This window comes from Oreochromis aureus, linkage group 22 (assembly GCF_013358895.1).
Source record: "Oreochromis aureus strain Israel breed Guangdong linkage group 22, ZZ_aureus, whole genome shotgun sequence".
Classification (NCBI taxonomy): domain Eukaryota; kingdom Metazoa; phylum Chordata; class Actinopteri; order Cichliformes; family Cichlidae; genus Oreochromis; species Oreochromis aureus.
Window position 1 is genome coordinate 25130609 of NC_052962.1, and position 16606 is coordinate 25147214.

Here is a 16606-nt window from a genome sequence, read left to right on the forward strand (position 1 = left end):
CCCCCCTCCCACCATCCATCGAAGGGGCGGGGTTCCGGCCGTGACGCAGCACGCTCACATACGTTGACGGTCACTGGGAAACATGTCGGCATCTGAGACAACGACAAAGGTAGCTAACGTACTGCAGCTGAAAACTGCATGCTAAAGGAATTTACGTCTATTCGTCTACCTTTAAACTCCCCAGTTTACCGATACTGCATACTGCCAAGCTCCTCTTGACTTTGCATGTCGATTATAATAGCTTTTTTTATTGTAACCTAGGCTGCACTGCTAGCAGTGTTAGCCTGTAACAGTTTTGTGTTACCTGCAGGGTTACTCTTATCCAGATGATGTTTTGCTGCTGTTTTGTATTTGTTGACCAGTAACCTTTGTAGCAATCCTCTGTATAGCAAGTATCGCACCTCGATCTGTTTTTTAGGATATGTTTTTATTCGTAGTTGCTAGTTAGGAGCTTTTTTTTTTAAGTAAATGCTGCACCAACGAGAAATTCACAGCAAAAGAAATTAGGATTTTAAGCAGTTGGAGTTTAAAATCCCGTTTTAAATTCACGTTTCTATTTGGTATACTGTTGGAGTAAGGGGTTTTTCTTGGGTCGTGTAAAAAGCATGAATGGAATTACTGACTCATGGCGGCAGTTGATGTAACATGAAAGAAATTTTCACCTATTGGCCGACGGGTTTATTTTGGAGATGTGAAGGCCGAATGTAGTGGGTTTTATTTTTTTACCTAAAATAACTTTAGAATGACATTAGTGACAGTTTTGATTGTACTGTCAAATGAACAGACACAACACTTTTGAGAATGATGCTCACAGTATCCTCATATCCTTGTCCTGCTGCCCCTGGTTGAGGTCCTGTGTTATTTGTCAGTAGGAAGCGTTTCTATCAAGAGAACTTGCTAGGCCCAAAAATATTACCAGGCCAGAGATACAATGAGTGTAGTGGATCCACATTTAGACCTCTAGAGTGCATGCTTTTACATGTACACTGGTGTGAAAAAGGTTGTCAAAGTCCTGTAGCTGAATCCAATTGAGCTGCTGTGGCAAGACATTAAAAAGGCGGTTCATGCTCGAAAACCCTCCATTGTGGCTGAATTACAACAATTCTGCAAAGATGAGTGGGCTAAAATTCCTCCACAGCGCTACAAGGAGTTATTAGGTTTAGGGGCCAATACCTTTTTCACACAGGGCCATTTGGGTTTTGATTTTTTTTTTCCCTTAATAACAAACAGCTTCATTTAGAAACTGCATTTTGTGTTTGCTCGTGTTATCTTTGTCTTATTATTAAATTTGTTTGATCTGAAACGTTTAAGTGTGACAGACATACAAAAATAAAGGAAGGGAGCCAATACTTTTTCAAGCAACTGTATATTTTGCATGCATGCAAATATACAATATAATTTCTTTGTGTATTTATTCTACCAATGATTGGTTGAACTGCAATCATTTCATTAAATCATTGAAATAAGAGCCTGTTCTGTTATCAGTTTTACTCATTTCACTTGTTTCTTGTTTTGTCCACCAGGAGCACCATGAAAATGACGAGTCAAAAACATCAGAGGAGTCATTAGCTGGGTCAAGTCAAACAAAGGAAGGTAATTCACCAGCTGGTTTATGCAGATAATGTTAATATTTGAAATATATTGAAAGACATTGCATTGGTTTGCAATTAAATGACCTGTGAATGCCATTTGATCTCATATGAGTACAGTGAATTGTCATATTAAAGAAATCAGACTGAGATGTTTTGAGCTTTATGACATGCTGCACATCATTGCACTACCATCAAGCGGCAGATTGTAGCATTATGCCCAAGAAATTATTTCTCCTTGATAAACTTTAAAATTCTTGCACTCCGGATATTCCTCAGATAATGCAGCCTCCACCTCATCTGCTGCTGCCACCAAGACGGAGCCCATGGGTGTTATGTCATCACTGTTGTCGTCCCAGCAGCCCGAGAAGGATGCTTCCACAGTCAGAGAGGAAGGAGAACAATGGTCCCCTGCCGCCTCCCCCCAGAACAAACCTGCTGCTGCAGGTGAGCTCAGATTGCATTAGCTGCTGTCGAAATTCTGAGTTGATTTCGTTGATTTAATCAGACTTAGTTTACAAACTGAGGAGATAATCCCTTTTGCTTTAATTTGTCAGGTCACACAGCAAATTCCCTTCTTTCGATGACCTCTTCGTCATTGTCGTCGTCTCCCTCCACATCTTCGACATTGTCTCCTGTCCGAGCAAAGATGAGCGTTTCAGGGCCTGGTAGCAGTAAATCTGTCCTTCCGCCTGGTCCTCCATCATCCTCCTCTTCTTCCTCTACAACAGCTGCTTCTTCTCCATCTGTCTCCCCTGCACCACCCAAGATCCATCGGGCGCGAAAGACGATGAACAGGCCTCCACCAGGGCAGGTGAGAGAGGAGCTACTCCTGTTTGGTATCAATCATATTTGGTAAATATATGGGTTTTCATGATTTATTATCTAGATTTCTACCAGTTGTTAAAGGTGCTTATTTTAAATTATTGTGTTTTAAAAATGGCTTTAAACCTTTCAAAATGACCTAAAGCTGTCAAGAATTTAAATGCCTGTGGAGAAATCCCTGCTGTGTGTCGAACAGGGTTTAAAACTTTGGGAAATTGGATATCATTTAGGAAAACAATTATATTTTTGTTCCTTTCCAGATTGATAGGCATATCTGGACAGTGTTCCTAAACTTGGAAAGGATCAAAAGGATACTTGTTCTTTCGGTTTCTGCTTCCATCACAAGTTTGGTCTTAAATTGCATTTAAAATGACATTAATACAGGGAGTGCAGAATTATTAGGCAAATGAGTATTTTGTCCACATCATCCTCTTCATGCATGTTGTCTTACTCCAAGCTGTATAGGCTCGAAAGCCTACTACCAATTAAGCATATTAGGTGATGTGCATCTCTGTAATGAGAAGGGGTGTGGTCTAATGACATCAACACCCTATATCAGGTGTGCATAATTATTAGGCAACTTCCTTTCCTTTGGCAAAATGGGTCAAAAGAAGGACTTGACAGGCTCAGAAAAGTCAAAAATAGTGAGATATCTTGCAGAGGGATGCAGCAGTCTTAAAATTGCAAAGCTTCTGAAGCGTGATCATCGAACAATCAAGCGTTTCATTCAAAATAGTCAACAGGGTCGCAAGAAGCGTGTGGACAAACCAAAGCGCAAAATAACTGCCCATGAACTGAGAAAAGTCAAGCGTGCAGCTGCCAAGATGCCACTTGCCACCAGTTTGGCCATATTTCAGAGCTGCAACATCACTGAGTGCCCAAAAGCACAAGGTGTGCAATACTCAGAGACATGGCCAAGGTAAGAAAGGCTGAAAGACGCACCACCACTGAACAAGACACACAAGCTGAAACGTCAAGACTGGGCCAAGAAATATCTCAAGACTGATTTTTCTAAGGTTTTATGGACTGATGAAATGAGAGTGAGTCTTGATGGGCCAGATGGATGGGCCCGTGGCTGGATTGGTAAAGGGCAGAGAGCTCCAGTCCGACTCAGACGCCAGCAAGGTGGAGGTGGAGTACTGGTTTGGGCTGGTATCATCAAAGATGAGCTTGTGGGGCCTTTTTCGGGTTGAGGATGGAGTCAAGCTCAACTCCCAGTCCTACTGCCAGTTTCTGGAAGACACCTTCTTCAAGCAGTGGTACAGGAAGAAGTCTGCATCCTTCAAGAAAACATGATTTTCATGCAGGACAATGCTCCATCACACGCGTCCAAGTACTCCACAGCGTGGCTGGCAAGAAAGGGTATAAAAGAAGAAAAACTAATGACATGGCCTCCTTGTTCACCTGATCTGAACCCCATTGAGAACCTGTGGTCCATCATCAACTGTGAGATTTACAAGGAGGGAAAACAGTACACCTCTCTGAACAGTGTCTGGGAGGCTGTGGTTGCTGCTGCACGCAATGTTGATGGTGAACAGATCAAAACACTGACAGAATCCATGGATGGCAGGCTTTTGAGTGTCCTCGCAAAGAAAGGTGGCTATATTGGTTGCTGATTTGTTTTTGTTTTGTTTTGTTTTTGAATGTCAGAAATGTATATTTGTGAATGTGGAGATGTTATATTGGTTTCACTGGTAAAAATAAATAATTGAAATGGGTATATATTTGTTTTTGTTAAGTTGCCTAATAATTATGCACAGTAATAGTCACCTGCACACACAGATATCCCCTAAAATAGCTAAAACTAAAACTACTTCCAAAACATTCAGCTTTGATATTAATGTGTTTTTGGGTTCATTGAGAACATGGTTGTTGTTCAATAATAAAATTATTCCTCAAAAATACAACTTGCCTAATAATTCTGCACTCCCTGTATACCCACAAACACGCTTGACTAATTTTGTTCCTCAGATCAGTCAAATTGAGACACCTGTTGCATCTGTGACTCCTTCAGGATCTTCAGCCAGTCTTTCTTCTCACTCTGAACCTGGTCAGTAGGTCTAAACTCACAGTAAAAGAGTTAAATGAGCATTAACTACTGCTTTACTTTAAAACTAAGCCTTATCATGGTTTGCATCATGTTGTTTTGCCTCTAAAGTTGCAAAGAGGAGGAAGCTGGATTCTTTATCAGACGGCACACCTGAGAGATCTGAAAATGTTTCCGATAACGCTCATAATGAGGTGAGACACTTGTTTTGGGTTTTTTTTTGCAGATGTTTTAATAACAGTTGTTTGTGGTCCCTTTTATATCTGTCTCTCATCCTACTTTCAGGAAGGAAGGTCATTCCATAAAAAAGCAGAGTCTGAAACTGCACCCGGAAAGAGCATCAGCTCTGTGGGGAAGTCCGAGGAAGAAGTAGGCGAGAGAATTCAGGTTTCTAGTCCGTCCAGGCGAGATTCTGAAAAGGTTTGAAGCCATCAAATGTAAACCCACATTACACTGCTACAGTGTGTTTATCACCTGAACTTTAAGCTAAAGTAAACTAAGCTTTTTTTGTGCTTTACAGTTTGAAGATGGTGAAGGAGAAACAAGACAGCAAGCTAAAGACACAGAGAGGCCAGTAAACACTTCAGATCACGTGAGTAGCTTATTGGCTTGATATTTGCTTTCTTGTTAAATACTTCTTTCCTCATTTTTCTATTAACTTCCTGTTTTATTACTCTGTTTACACCTGTGCACGTGACTCTAGCCAGCATGGCCATGCATGTACTCTAGATATGCAGGGTTATCTACATGTCGTGACAAATGTCTTTAGCTCAAATAAGCCATCAGTAAGTTGCAGTGGGATCATTATTAAGGAGTTGGACCACGAAGATGCTGACACACTCATTATGTGTCATTAGACTAAGACACTACTTCAAGTTTAAAGTTGCTGTCTTGTCAGTAAACCGAGGAATTTGTACTTTTAAGGTAGATGTTTTGTGCTTATTTTCAATCCCATATATTTGTTCTTGGACTCTATAAAAGTCATTTTGCACACTATAAGAGAATTCATGGATGCAGCTCTTCATTATATCTACCAGCAAGGTGTTTTAGCTCCCTTTAAGTTAGCTTTCTTCTGATTGGCTGCTCTTCGTATAAACTGGAGTCTTTTAGCTTGAAACTTTAACAACCTCAAAAATTCAAACTTTGGTTGGACTTTTAAAATAATCAGCCACTACTTAAAAACCTCACTATTTCACAAATGTTATATTTTTATATTCAGATGTTTATTTTTTATTTATTTTTTATTTGCAGAGTTCAGAGTCTAAAACACAGAGAGTGGTCAGAGAGAGCGAGGAGTCTTCGTGGCCACTGTCCGATCAGGACAAAGAGAGAAACGCGGCTGACGTCGTGGAGACGGAGGGAGGTGAGTGATGTCATCTACTTCCTACTTTCTGAACCACACTCATCTGTCAAAGAGATTGGTAACCTGAAACACATTCCTTGCAAAAAGAATTATTTTTTTTTTACAGAAAATTTTGAAAAATCCAGGCTCTTAAAAAAAGCAAATTATTCACAATTAAAAACAATGCACCGCACACATTCATACATCACTTTTATATGCATAGAGGTCTTCAGTCCTTTATAACAGCGGTCCCCAACCCCCGGGCCTCGGACCGGTACCGGTCCGTGAGTCGTTTGGTACCGGGCCGCGAGAGTTGAGGCTCAGGTGTGAAATGTATGGTTTTCAGGGTTTTTATCGGTTTTCAACGTTATTTTGTTATCGTTTTTATCGTTAACTCGGTTTTCCTGGGTCTTTTCACGTGTGTTATGAATAAATCTTCTTTTTTTCGGTACCGGCACTAGTTTTATTTTGTTGTATTCATCCGCGACACCTCATTGCCAGTCCGTGAAAATATTGTCGGGCATAAACCGGTCCGTGGCGCAAAAAAGGTTGGGGACCGCTGCTTTATAATACACATCGATGCATGCATGTGGAAGGATTTAGAGTCAGTATCTTGCCCAAGGACATTTGCATACTGAAAAAGTTGTGACACAAACCACCAACCTGTCAGTTAGTGGAAATGAAGCATGAAGAACATGAAGCAAGAAGCCAGAGAAACATTTTGTGTTGCATATTTGTGACACATTGGCATTAAGGGAAAAGTTAAAAAGATCATAGAAATTATCTAAGACAGCTGTCAGATAATGCATAGATCTGTGAGAAAAGGCCTAAGTGGCTTTTAAAATTTCAGTGTTGTAAAGCATTAAAAGCTGTGTAGCATGAGTGAAGAATATCACGTTCCAGTTCCTTTTAGTGCTTACAGTTTTTTTTTGTTTGGTTTGCCCTCAGCAGGAAGGTCTGCAGAGTACACAGAGGTTCCCTTGGGTGCTCTGGACATTGCTGCTGCTGACAGTCTGACACTTTCTCCTCATCCTGGTAGGTGTAAGATGGATATGTTGCTCTAAAGTATATTATACCGTGGCAATAAAGTGGTGTTTACCTTTAGTGATGCAATCTACTGCTTTGGTTGTACTGAGCAGTTCAATTAGAGCAGTAGAACAGTTAGTTAACAGGGTGGAATTCATTTACTTAAAAAAAAAAAAAAAAAAAAAAAGTTTTATATTGAATAACACCAAAATCGCCCAATTATATTTTTCAAACCTAAGTATTGTCTTCTGTAACAGTTGAGGTTTAGATGACTTTAATGTTAACTGTTAAATCACAAGTCAAACCCTGCCCCTCCACTTTTGCAGATGGAAGCGATGCAGGAGACACGGAGCGGCTGGAAGAGCTCCCCCTGTGCAGCTGCAGGATGGAGGCTCCTCGGGTGGATAGCACCAGCCACCGCGTCAGCAGACAATGCATGGCCACTGAGAGCATTGATGGAGAGGTTTGTCCCTGTGTTTGCTCTCTGTGTTTACCCTGCAGGTGGTTACTTTTCGTTTTATAACATACAGTATTAATTGATTTTTAGCTCTGTGTGAGGTAAAGTATTCAAAATTGGAAGATTAATTCTCAGTTTACTACATGTACAGATGCATTCAGGAGAATCAAACAGCTCTTTCTCTCTCACCTTAGTATAAACAAGAATTAAGAAAAAATCTGAGCATTTCAGGGAATGTATAAAACTCAAACCTATGTACACTATGATAGCAGTGCGAGATATAAATCAATAGAGCTGTGTACAAGGACAATGCTGAAAATGCACGCGTTATGTGTGTAGGGGTAAAAGAAAAGCCGATGAAAGCTGGATTTAAGATCAAGGGTAACTTTGATGTGGGGAAAATTTGGAGGATCAAATATATGCCTTTCATCTGGATCCAGCTCAGACATTACTTTCTCTTTAGCAGTTATTATTATTATTATACAGCTGGGAAGTGCAAACAAAAATATGACCTAATAATTGTTCATACAGTTTTTTCTCTCTCTTTCTCTGCCTGTAAAACTCTGTAAAATGCAGTAGATGTCATTTTTTTATGGCAATAACATCTTAAAAATATTTAATCTAACTCAGTAAAGGTTTCAGAAATCCTGGAGTTCATTTAAGTTCATTTTTTCTCTCCTGTTGTGTTTGTCAGCTGCGAGCTTGCACCAGTCGGACTATTAAGGGGGAGACCATGAGGCCGTCCAGTCGGGTTCCCCTGATGGTGCTTTGTGATGTCCATCGCTCACACATGGTTAAACACCACTGCTGTCCTGGCTGTGGATATTTCTGTATAGCGGTAAGTGTTAAAACCACCTGCTTTCATATTTGAAGACTCTAGAGTGTCTGTTGAATGTGGTTTTGGTATCTTCTTACACAACAACCTGCGAGAATGTGGTTTAAGTTTGTTCCTGTAGAGTTTTACACGTGAACTGAAACCAAAGCAAGTTGTTTACAGAACTTTAGACTTTAGATATTTCCTTAGTTCTTATTTCTCCTTCTCAGTTCTCCTGTATATCCTCTCTGATGATGGTCTTTGTCCTCTTTTTCTCCCTTCTCTCTTCTTGTTTATGCTTTTCTTTATCTGCCTCACTATATTCTGTGCAGTAGACTTGTTTAACCTATTTGATATCTTTCTTCATCCATTAAATCTTTTTTTTTTTTTTCATATATCTGGTTTTATTCTTCTGCTTTATGCTCCTCTTTCAGGGCACATTTCTAGAGTGCTGCCCGGACCAGCGCATAGCTCACCGTTTCCACCGGGGGTGTGTGACGGTGCTGGGTGGCGGGCGCAGCAGAGCAAATGGCGGAGGCATGCTTTTCTGTCCCCATTGTGGCGAAGATGCCTCCGAGGCGCAGGAGGTCACTATCCCCTCGTTCAGCACGGCCTCCGCAACTACGGTCGTCACCATGTCGGCTTCCTCCACCACCACACCGTCTCTGCCACCATCTGTCCCCACGGGACCCTCTCTCACAGCCTCCACAGGTGGGATGAAGGATGGGAAGATGCCCGAAAGACCTGTCAGGTAAGGCTAAATGACATGGGAAATGTCAGAATTTAAAATGTGGGGGTTTTTTTCTTTTTGTGCTTCCATTCTTTTCTGTCTCTTCAGTGCTCGTATGCGTAGTCACGGCTTGGTAACACCTGCAGTAGAGCAGCAGCAGCCTCCTCAACCTGTAGCCTCAGCTGCGACTGCAACCACCGTCCCCCCCGCAGAGGAGGGCGTGGACAGCGTAGGACCTTCGCTCTGCATGCCAAATGGGAAGCCAGTCAGCCCAAGCGCACTTCCACCTGGGCCCAGTAGGGCGGCGCTGCAGAAAGCCATTCTCACACAGGACACAGAGAGGTTGGAGACTTGATTTAAGTTGAATTATTTTCAGCTCCATCTGGTTAAAGAGCTGAATACCAGGCTGAAACAGGTTTAGTTTCAGCTTTTAAGCCTCATTTGTTTCCTTAAAATGTACACAGAGCTCTCTTTTTATATTTTTCCCCAAGCAGAGCATCCCTGTCATCTTCTGAAATCTCTTAATCTGTTTTCACATGTGAACTTGGGGTTGGGCTTTATTCCACAGAGGTGCAAACTCAAATGTTGTATTTGCTAACGATAAATGCACCACTCTGTTCACACATCAGTGTTCAGGGCTGTAGTGTGTGTGAAAACTGCTTTAAACTTGCACAGAAAAATGACACATTGCTGTAAATGCAGGCATAAACATCTACCATCGCTGTTTGCTCAAAATCTTCCAAGAAAGTGGCTAATTACAAATGGCTTTCTCTGAAAAACTAAATCGCTGGTTGTTTTGAGGCCAAATTGGTAAATTACTGCTTTTGATTCGCCAGGAGGAAGAAACTGAGGTTCCACCCTCGTCAGCTCTACCCTGCCGCCAAGCAAGGAGAGGTGCAGAGAGTCCTGCTCATGCTCAGTGAGTGGCGAAAACTGCAGCACTTCCACTGTGCTCTTTTCGACTTGTATACTTTGACAAAAATGGTTGTTGCCTGTTCTTTTAATAGGTATTCATCATGATAGAGTTCATTATATATTCAGCTTACAATCAGTTTAAATTCCACAATCAAAGAAAATGTTACATATGAACACACTAAAGAAAATAAACAGGCACAGAAGGGCTGTTACTACATCACATCACATGTAAACTGTTGCCCTGAAATCTTCAGAGTGAAAAGAAAGCAAACATGTGACCACTAATTATCTATTAAAAGTGTGTGTGTGTGTGTGTGTCCCAGTGGAAGGTATCGATCCAACGTACCAGCCGGACTCTCAGAACAGGCGCTCCGCTCTTCACGCTGCAGCTCAGAGAGGTCTGCTGGAAGTCTGCTACATGCTGATACAGGTGGGAAATGAATCGCCTGGTTAAACTTGTCTTTGCTTCTTTCATCTGTGGATGTGAGTTTACTCGTTTTCTATGAGGCTGCAAATAGAGCTTACTTTTGAAATTTCAAAATTAGTTTGCCATTTTTTGGCTTTATCTTTATTCAATTTAATCTTTTAATAGTTTAGTAATGGAAAGAAAAATCTGGCATGCTTTTTAAGAATCCCAGATGAGTCATAGAGATGGTTGCTTTTTCTGATTAATGGCCCAGAACATAAAGATAACTCTTGCATTGAACAGCCTTTTTTATTTTATGATGCTGTTTCCATCTGATCCTTTCAGCTCTGCATTTTCACAAACAATTAACCATTTAAAAATGCAAGTGGGCACACATCATTGCATTTAGGATGTGCCGAAATTAAAGTATTTCATTTAAATATTACACTTGATTCCACACCGACAGGCTGGTGCTCAAGTCGATGCCCAGGACAAGGACCTGAGGACTCCTCTGTTGGAGGCTATCATCAACAATCACGTTGAGGTGGCTCGCTACCTGGTCCAGAACGGCGCCTGTGTCTATCACATTGTAAGTGTCTCCAAAAAAATAACTGAACCATAAGAGGTTTGCTCGATATGGATTTTTTAAAAATAAATAAATTAATTTTTTTATATCATTGTTCATCAGGAGGAGGATGGATATACTGGCCTCCACCATGCCGCCAAGCTAGGAAACCTTGAGATCGTCAACATGCTTCTGGAGACTGGGCAGGTTGATGTGAATGCACAGGTAAAGCAAGATCCTGGATGTCTATTTTAAAGGAGAAAGATAGCATTTTTGTCTGCCATCACTTACTTTCTCCCTATTCAATGAAAATTTCAGCCTTTTCCTGACAAGGAATTGATTTGATTAGACTTTGTAAAATAGCCAGAGATTGAACCACCAACCTTCTACATGGCATATGATCCGCTCTGTCGTCCACTCCCGACTCTTCCTGTGGGCTTGTTTCAGGACAGCGGGGGCTGGACGCCGATCATCTGGGCTGCAGAGCACAAACACGTCGATGTGATCAAAGCGCTGCTGAACAGAGGAGCTGACGTCACCATCAATGATAAGGTAGATTTCTACCATAAACTCTGCAAAAGTGCACGATACAACTTCTTTGTGCAAGCAGGTGGAGTCGCTCCCTGCTGGGCTTTAGCAAGAATGCAAATTTTTGACATTACCCTCACTTTTAAGCCATATTAAATGTTATTGGATTTTCCTAAATTCAGATTAGGACTTTGGAGGGAGGAGTGCATCCACAGCTTAGATAATGGAAACATGTTTAAGCATTATGAAGTGGTTAAACAATTTCCTAGCTCATTGGTGTGAGAGACCACATGGATGCTGTTGTATGAACATATTTCAGGTTTTTACTTTAAACAGTCGCGTCTTTCCCATCAGGAGCTGAATGTGTGTCTCCACTGGGCGGCATATGCAGGAAATGTGGATATAGCAGAGCTGGTGTTGAACGCCGGCTGCTCCCTCTCCTCTGTTAACGTACACGGAGACACACCACTCCACATCGCTGCCAGAGAGGGCTACTTGGAATGTGTTACGTGAGTTTATATACATCTGCTTTTATCCATCCACACGTTTAAGGAAGTTGAAGACATTTTGCTACAGTTTTCTGGACATGAACTTGTTTTCTCTGTTTTCTTTGTGCAGGTTGTTCCTGTCCAGAGGTGCAGATATAGACATCATGAACAGGGAGGGAGACACACCTCTTACCTTGGCGCGGGTTGACACGCCGGTGTGGGTGTCACTCCAAATCAACAGGAAACTGCGAAGGGGAATAACCAATCGCATGCTTCGGACGGAAAGAATCATCTGCAGGTAGGTGTTTTGGCACGATAATGTGTTGTTTACATGAAAATAATCAGCAGTGCAAATTCAAGGATACAATTTCTTGCCAAGATGGATGTAAGAGCAAGTATTTGGTACTGAAAAGAAGTGGAACCCCAAATACAGCGATAAAAGGTCCGCTTGTATTTGGTTTTCTAAAATTTTAAACAGAATCATGAAAAAAAAATCCCTCCTTAAGTCTGCCCCTAAATAAAAATACATGACTCAGATTGCATAATGAGGTATGTTGTCACATTGGTTCTGTATGTTGCAATATATTTTTAATAGATGAGACTTTGAGAATTGGACTCTATTTAACCTTTTCATGCATGAATTATGACAAACTCAATCAAGATTTTTTCTTAAGTAGTTTTATTCCTCTTTAGGCATGTAAAAAAGATTTTTGAACTTCATTTTTTTTAAACATGTACTTTTCAAATAGTTTTTTACATGTCCACTTACACACGTCCACTGGCTGACCAGTGGGTGGCAGGGTATCAACTGACACATCAGTGTCCAGTGTTGTGGTTTATGTGCAAGTACACCATCAACACTGACACAAATACAAGAAAACAGCCGTTGAATAGCTGTCCATTGTAGTGACCAGGGTTAAAGGGTTAATACCTTAAGCTGCGTAAGTTGAAACCTATCACAGTGTGTACTTAAGTGTATGCTGGGCACACCCACCATTTACCTGGCTGCTCGATTCCACGCTCACGCCCCAAAACCCTTTTATTTTTGGTATCAAGAGCCATGAGTGCATCGTGTATGCTAGATGATGTGATTTATAATTAAGTCAAGAGGAATTCCCATGGTTGATCAGTGGGGAAACATGCAGATTAAGCTTTGTGCTTTGTGTGTCAGTGACATCGCACAGGGCTACGAAAACGTACCAATCCCCTGCGTGAATGCGGTGGATGATGAAGGCTGTCCATCGGATTACAAATACGTTTCAGAAAACTGTGAAACTTCAGCAATGAACATAGACCGTAATATCACACACTTACAGGTAACTTCATTGTGTCTCCACACAACAGAACTTTTATTTTGAAAAATGTATTCTTCATTTTTCCTCGTTTTTTTTTCTCCCCCTTCAGCACTGTAGCTGCACTGACGACTGCTCGTCTAGCAACTGCCTCTGTGGACAGCTCAGCATCCGCTGCTGGTATGACAAGGTAACAAACTGTCTGGGGAAAAAAATACCGACATAATCATTAGCAGCGGATTTCATATCAAGTTAAACTGGTTGAGTTATTCTTATTCTATCATTTTTTTCACCTCTTTTGCTGTTATAAGGATCAACGGCTGCTTCAGGAGTTCAACAAAATAGAGCCTCCACTAATTTTCGAATGCAACATGGCTTGCTCTTGCTATCGAACGTGCAAGAACAGGGTGGTCCAGGCAGGGATCAAGTGAGTATCAGCAGTTAAACAAATGCATAAATCACAGTCAGATTACACGTCAGACTACAAACCGACAGCGAATAATCTTAACCTCATATCATCTGGAAAGATTTCTAACAAATAAAATCAACTGCTAAAGTTTTGGTTGGGGGGAAAAATGCTTCTTCTCTTGTGCAGTAAACAACAACCTGCTGACCATCTTTCTACATCTTGCTGAGGGCAGCAATGGTAAAGCAATAATTATTAATCACTCTGCAGCTGAGTCAGTCACAGATGATTAACAGTGCAGAGGCAGCCATGTGTTGCAAATAGCCATCACTGGCTTTTTTTTCCCCCCCGGTTGATGAGTGTCTGCTTGATACTTCACTCTTAACCCTATTTTTTCCTCTTTCCTCCTCAGAGTTCGTTTGCAGCTGTACAGGACAGAGAAAATGGGCTGGGGAGTTCGAGCTCTGCAGGACATTCCACAGGGAAGCTTCATCTGCGAGTAAGAGAAAAAAACCCTCTGCTGGCACACACTAGGCTGCTTTTATGTGAAAAGCTAGAGGTTAAAAAAATGGAGCTTACTTTCCTGTTTCTGCACAGATATGTTGGAGAGCTGATCTCGGATGCAGAAGCAGATGTTAGAGAGGACGACTCCTACCTGTTTGACCTGGACAACAAGGTGAACCTTCTTAAATTGTGGACGTCATTTGGGGAAAACGGAAAGAGGCGGTACACAGCTTATTAACTGTATAATTATTAATCAAAAACTAATGAAGTAAATAATTGACCAAGTCTTAATCTTGTGTTTCCAGGGTTAGGGTTTAACCCCCTTTCTTGTGTTGACACTGATTCTAAAAGTATGAAGATACTTTTATCGTGGTACTTTGAATTGATGATTGTGTTGTTTCTGCAGTATTTTAAATTTTATTTACTAATTTAATATGAATAAATATGCCCATAGCAGAAATAAATGTCTGCTATGATTTCCTCAACTGTCTTAACGGTCTTTTTTTTCTGTATAGGATGGGGAGGTGTATTGCATCGATGCCCGGTATTATGGCAACATCAGCCGCTTCATTAACCACCTGTGTGACCCAAACCTCATCCCAGTACGGGTGTTCATGCTCCATCAGGACCTGCGATTCCCTCGCATCGCCTTCTTTAGCTCCAGAGACATCCTCAGTGGGCAGGAGCTGGGGTAAGAAGTCATAAGTGCCTGCTTGGACCTTAAAGTTGTGGTCAGGAGTTTACATGCACTCATCATGGGCGTGAATGTGATGGTAATTTGGGGCTTTTGATGGCTGATTGTACAGCATACATGTTTAATAACTTTGAAAAACAAGAATTGGGTGCACAGGTTTATTTTTTTCTAATCCACGGAGTATCAGAAGTATATTCATACACTCACATAAATCTTTTAATAAGTGGTGCTGAAAGTTCTACTGTCTTTCAAATTTGACACGCCTAGGCTTATTAACTTCTCGTAAGTGATCATGAGTGATTTTAGGTGGGTGTAGGTCCCAGAGTGCTGGGAAAGTCAAAGGAACTCAGTGATAATCTGAGAAGAAGAATTGTAGATTTACATGAGCAGGGAATGGCTGTCATAGCCATTCCTAAACAACTGCAGGTTACAAGATCATCTTTTCAAACAACTGTGCTGTATGTAAGTACAGTGGATCTCTCTGTCACCCTCAGGTGAGAAAAAATTCTTAGGATGCTTGGAATAACCCAGGAACCACCAAGGCTTAAGCCTGCCATGAACTAGAAACTGCTTTAAGTGATGACATATGAGCTATGTCATCACATATTCACATCACATATGAGCTTCCGGGTCCAAACTACTCTGTTTATTAAAGCTGTTGTGTTTTTAATACGTTTTAATGCTTTGCACTTGTTCCATTTAATCTGAACAAGCCCCTGAAAACAGTCAGTGATCGCCGTCGGCCTCCCTCGGTTTTTATTACACTAATCATTTTAAAGCTCAGTTTTTAAAACTTTATGATGTAACTACAGCCCAGCCCATGCAGCAGTATTTTAATGACTAACCACGTATTGTGGATGGATTATCTCAGTTCATCTCCTGACTGAAGTTTGGTCCGTTTACAGCTTCCTGCCAGTTGCATTTGTCCCTTAACCATCGGAAACCCTCGCGTTAACTTTTATCGAATGGAAAAAAGTTAGCGTTCGTCCTCCAGCTTCACTGTTTTTCCATTATGAAAAGAAATCCTTAAATTACCATAACCATACACTTGCCCATGAAAAGTGAATGTGAACTAAATTGAACACAACTGTGTGTAATTTATTTCCTGCTTAGTTGAGCCCTCTTTTCTTTCTGTTATCTGGAAATCTATTCTAATGTCTTCTGATTGGTCCTTAGGTTTGACTACGGAGATCGGTTTTGGGACATTAAGAGCAAATATTTCACCTGTCAGTGCGGCTCAGAGAAATGCAAACATTCAGCCGAAGCCATCGCCCTGGAGCAGAGCCGGCTAGCTCGGCTGGAGGCCGGCCCAGAATCAGGAGCTGACTGTGGGCTGACCATGCTAGGGAACTCTTAAACAAAAACAAAAAAAAAGACACTTAACCATGGGGCCTTTGGATTAACCCCTTCTGTTGCGCACACTAGTAATGGAAATACATCATAGCGGGGGTATATCTCCATTCATCATTCAGTTTTATATCTAAGGTGCTGTGTGTTTTTTCTACTTGAACTGCAATTTCTTTTCCTGAAGCTGTCAGCAGCCACTTTATCTTGTAGAGGATTTGGGCCGGAATATTTTTTACCATGTAGGAGTTTGGAGAAAGAAATGATGGAGGTTTTGTAATTCTTTACGCACAGTATTTTAACTGTAAATCACAATGTACTCATGCCTTGACACTTTGCGTGTTAGCAGCCTGCCATCATGTACCAGTCATGTATACAAACATGTATTTTATACCTTCTTTTTTTTTTTCCTCTTGTGCCAACAAGTCAATGCATTTTGACACAGAGCAGTAATGGTTCAGGTGTTTACCCATGCTGGACCGAGTAAGGTTGTTTTTCATTATTATGTTAGCTTTGTTTTCTTTATTTTTTTTATACCTGCTGTTTACTGTCACATGTAGTGTAATAAAATAACTCATGAGTTGAATTCTGCGCTGTGGCTTTATTAAAATTAAGAATCATGGCCTACACATGT

At 41.1% G+C, this 16606-nt stretch overlaps 1 protein-coding gene across 4 annotated transcripts; it reads left to right on the forward strand.

Annotated features, from left to right (window-relative positions):
- The first annotated feature begins 29 nt into the window (after positions 1–29).
- ehmt2 (euchromatic histone-lysine N-methyltransferase 2) lies at positions 30–16558 on the forward strand. Of its 4 annotated transcripts, none has more exons than XM_031738097.2 (28): positions 30–109; positions 1524–1593; positions 1869–2036; positions 2147–2403; positions 4386–4464; positions 4573–4655; positions 4747–4881; positions 4982–5053; positions 5713–5824; positions 6752–6838; positions 7156–7292; positions 7981–8124; positions 8535–8851; positions 8939–9172; positions 9667–9749; positions 10069–10175; positions 10618–10740; positions 10840–10941; positions 11164–11268; positions 11581–11753; positions 11863–12030; positions 12904–13048; positions 13137–13214; positions 13336–13451; positions 13843–13929; positions 14028–14106; positions 14450–14625; positions 15805–16558. In XM_031738097.2, exons 1-28 carry the CDS (start codon positions 83–85, stop codon positions 15983–15985), a joined length of 3645 nt encoding a protein of 1214 aa, XP_031593957.2. In that variant the 5' UTR covers positions 30–82; the 3' UTR covers positions 15986–16558. The 4 variants fall into 4 exon arrangements, 3 of the variants coding, with proteins under 3 accessions (XP_031593957.2, XP_031593959.2, XP_031593958.2); XM_031738099.2 differs by having other exon boundaries at positions 11599–11753; XM_031738098.2 differs by having other exon boundaries at positions 6755–6838.
- Positions 16559–16606: the final 48 nt, after the last annotated feature.

Coding starts and splice junctions, on each gene's coding strand:
- ehmt2 (XM_031738097.2), top strand. CDS start 83: ATGTCGGCATCTGAGACAACGACAAAG. Junction 2,037..2,146: donor GAACAAACCTGCTGCTGCAG/GTGAGCTCAGAT, acceptor TTAATTTGTCAG/GTCACACAGCAAATTCCCTT. Junction 10,942..11,163: donor AGGTTGATGTGAATGCACAG/GTAAAGCAAGAT, acceptor GGCTTGTTTCAG/GACAGCGGGGGCTGGACGCC.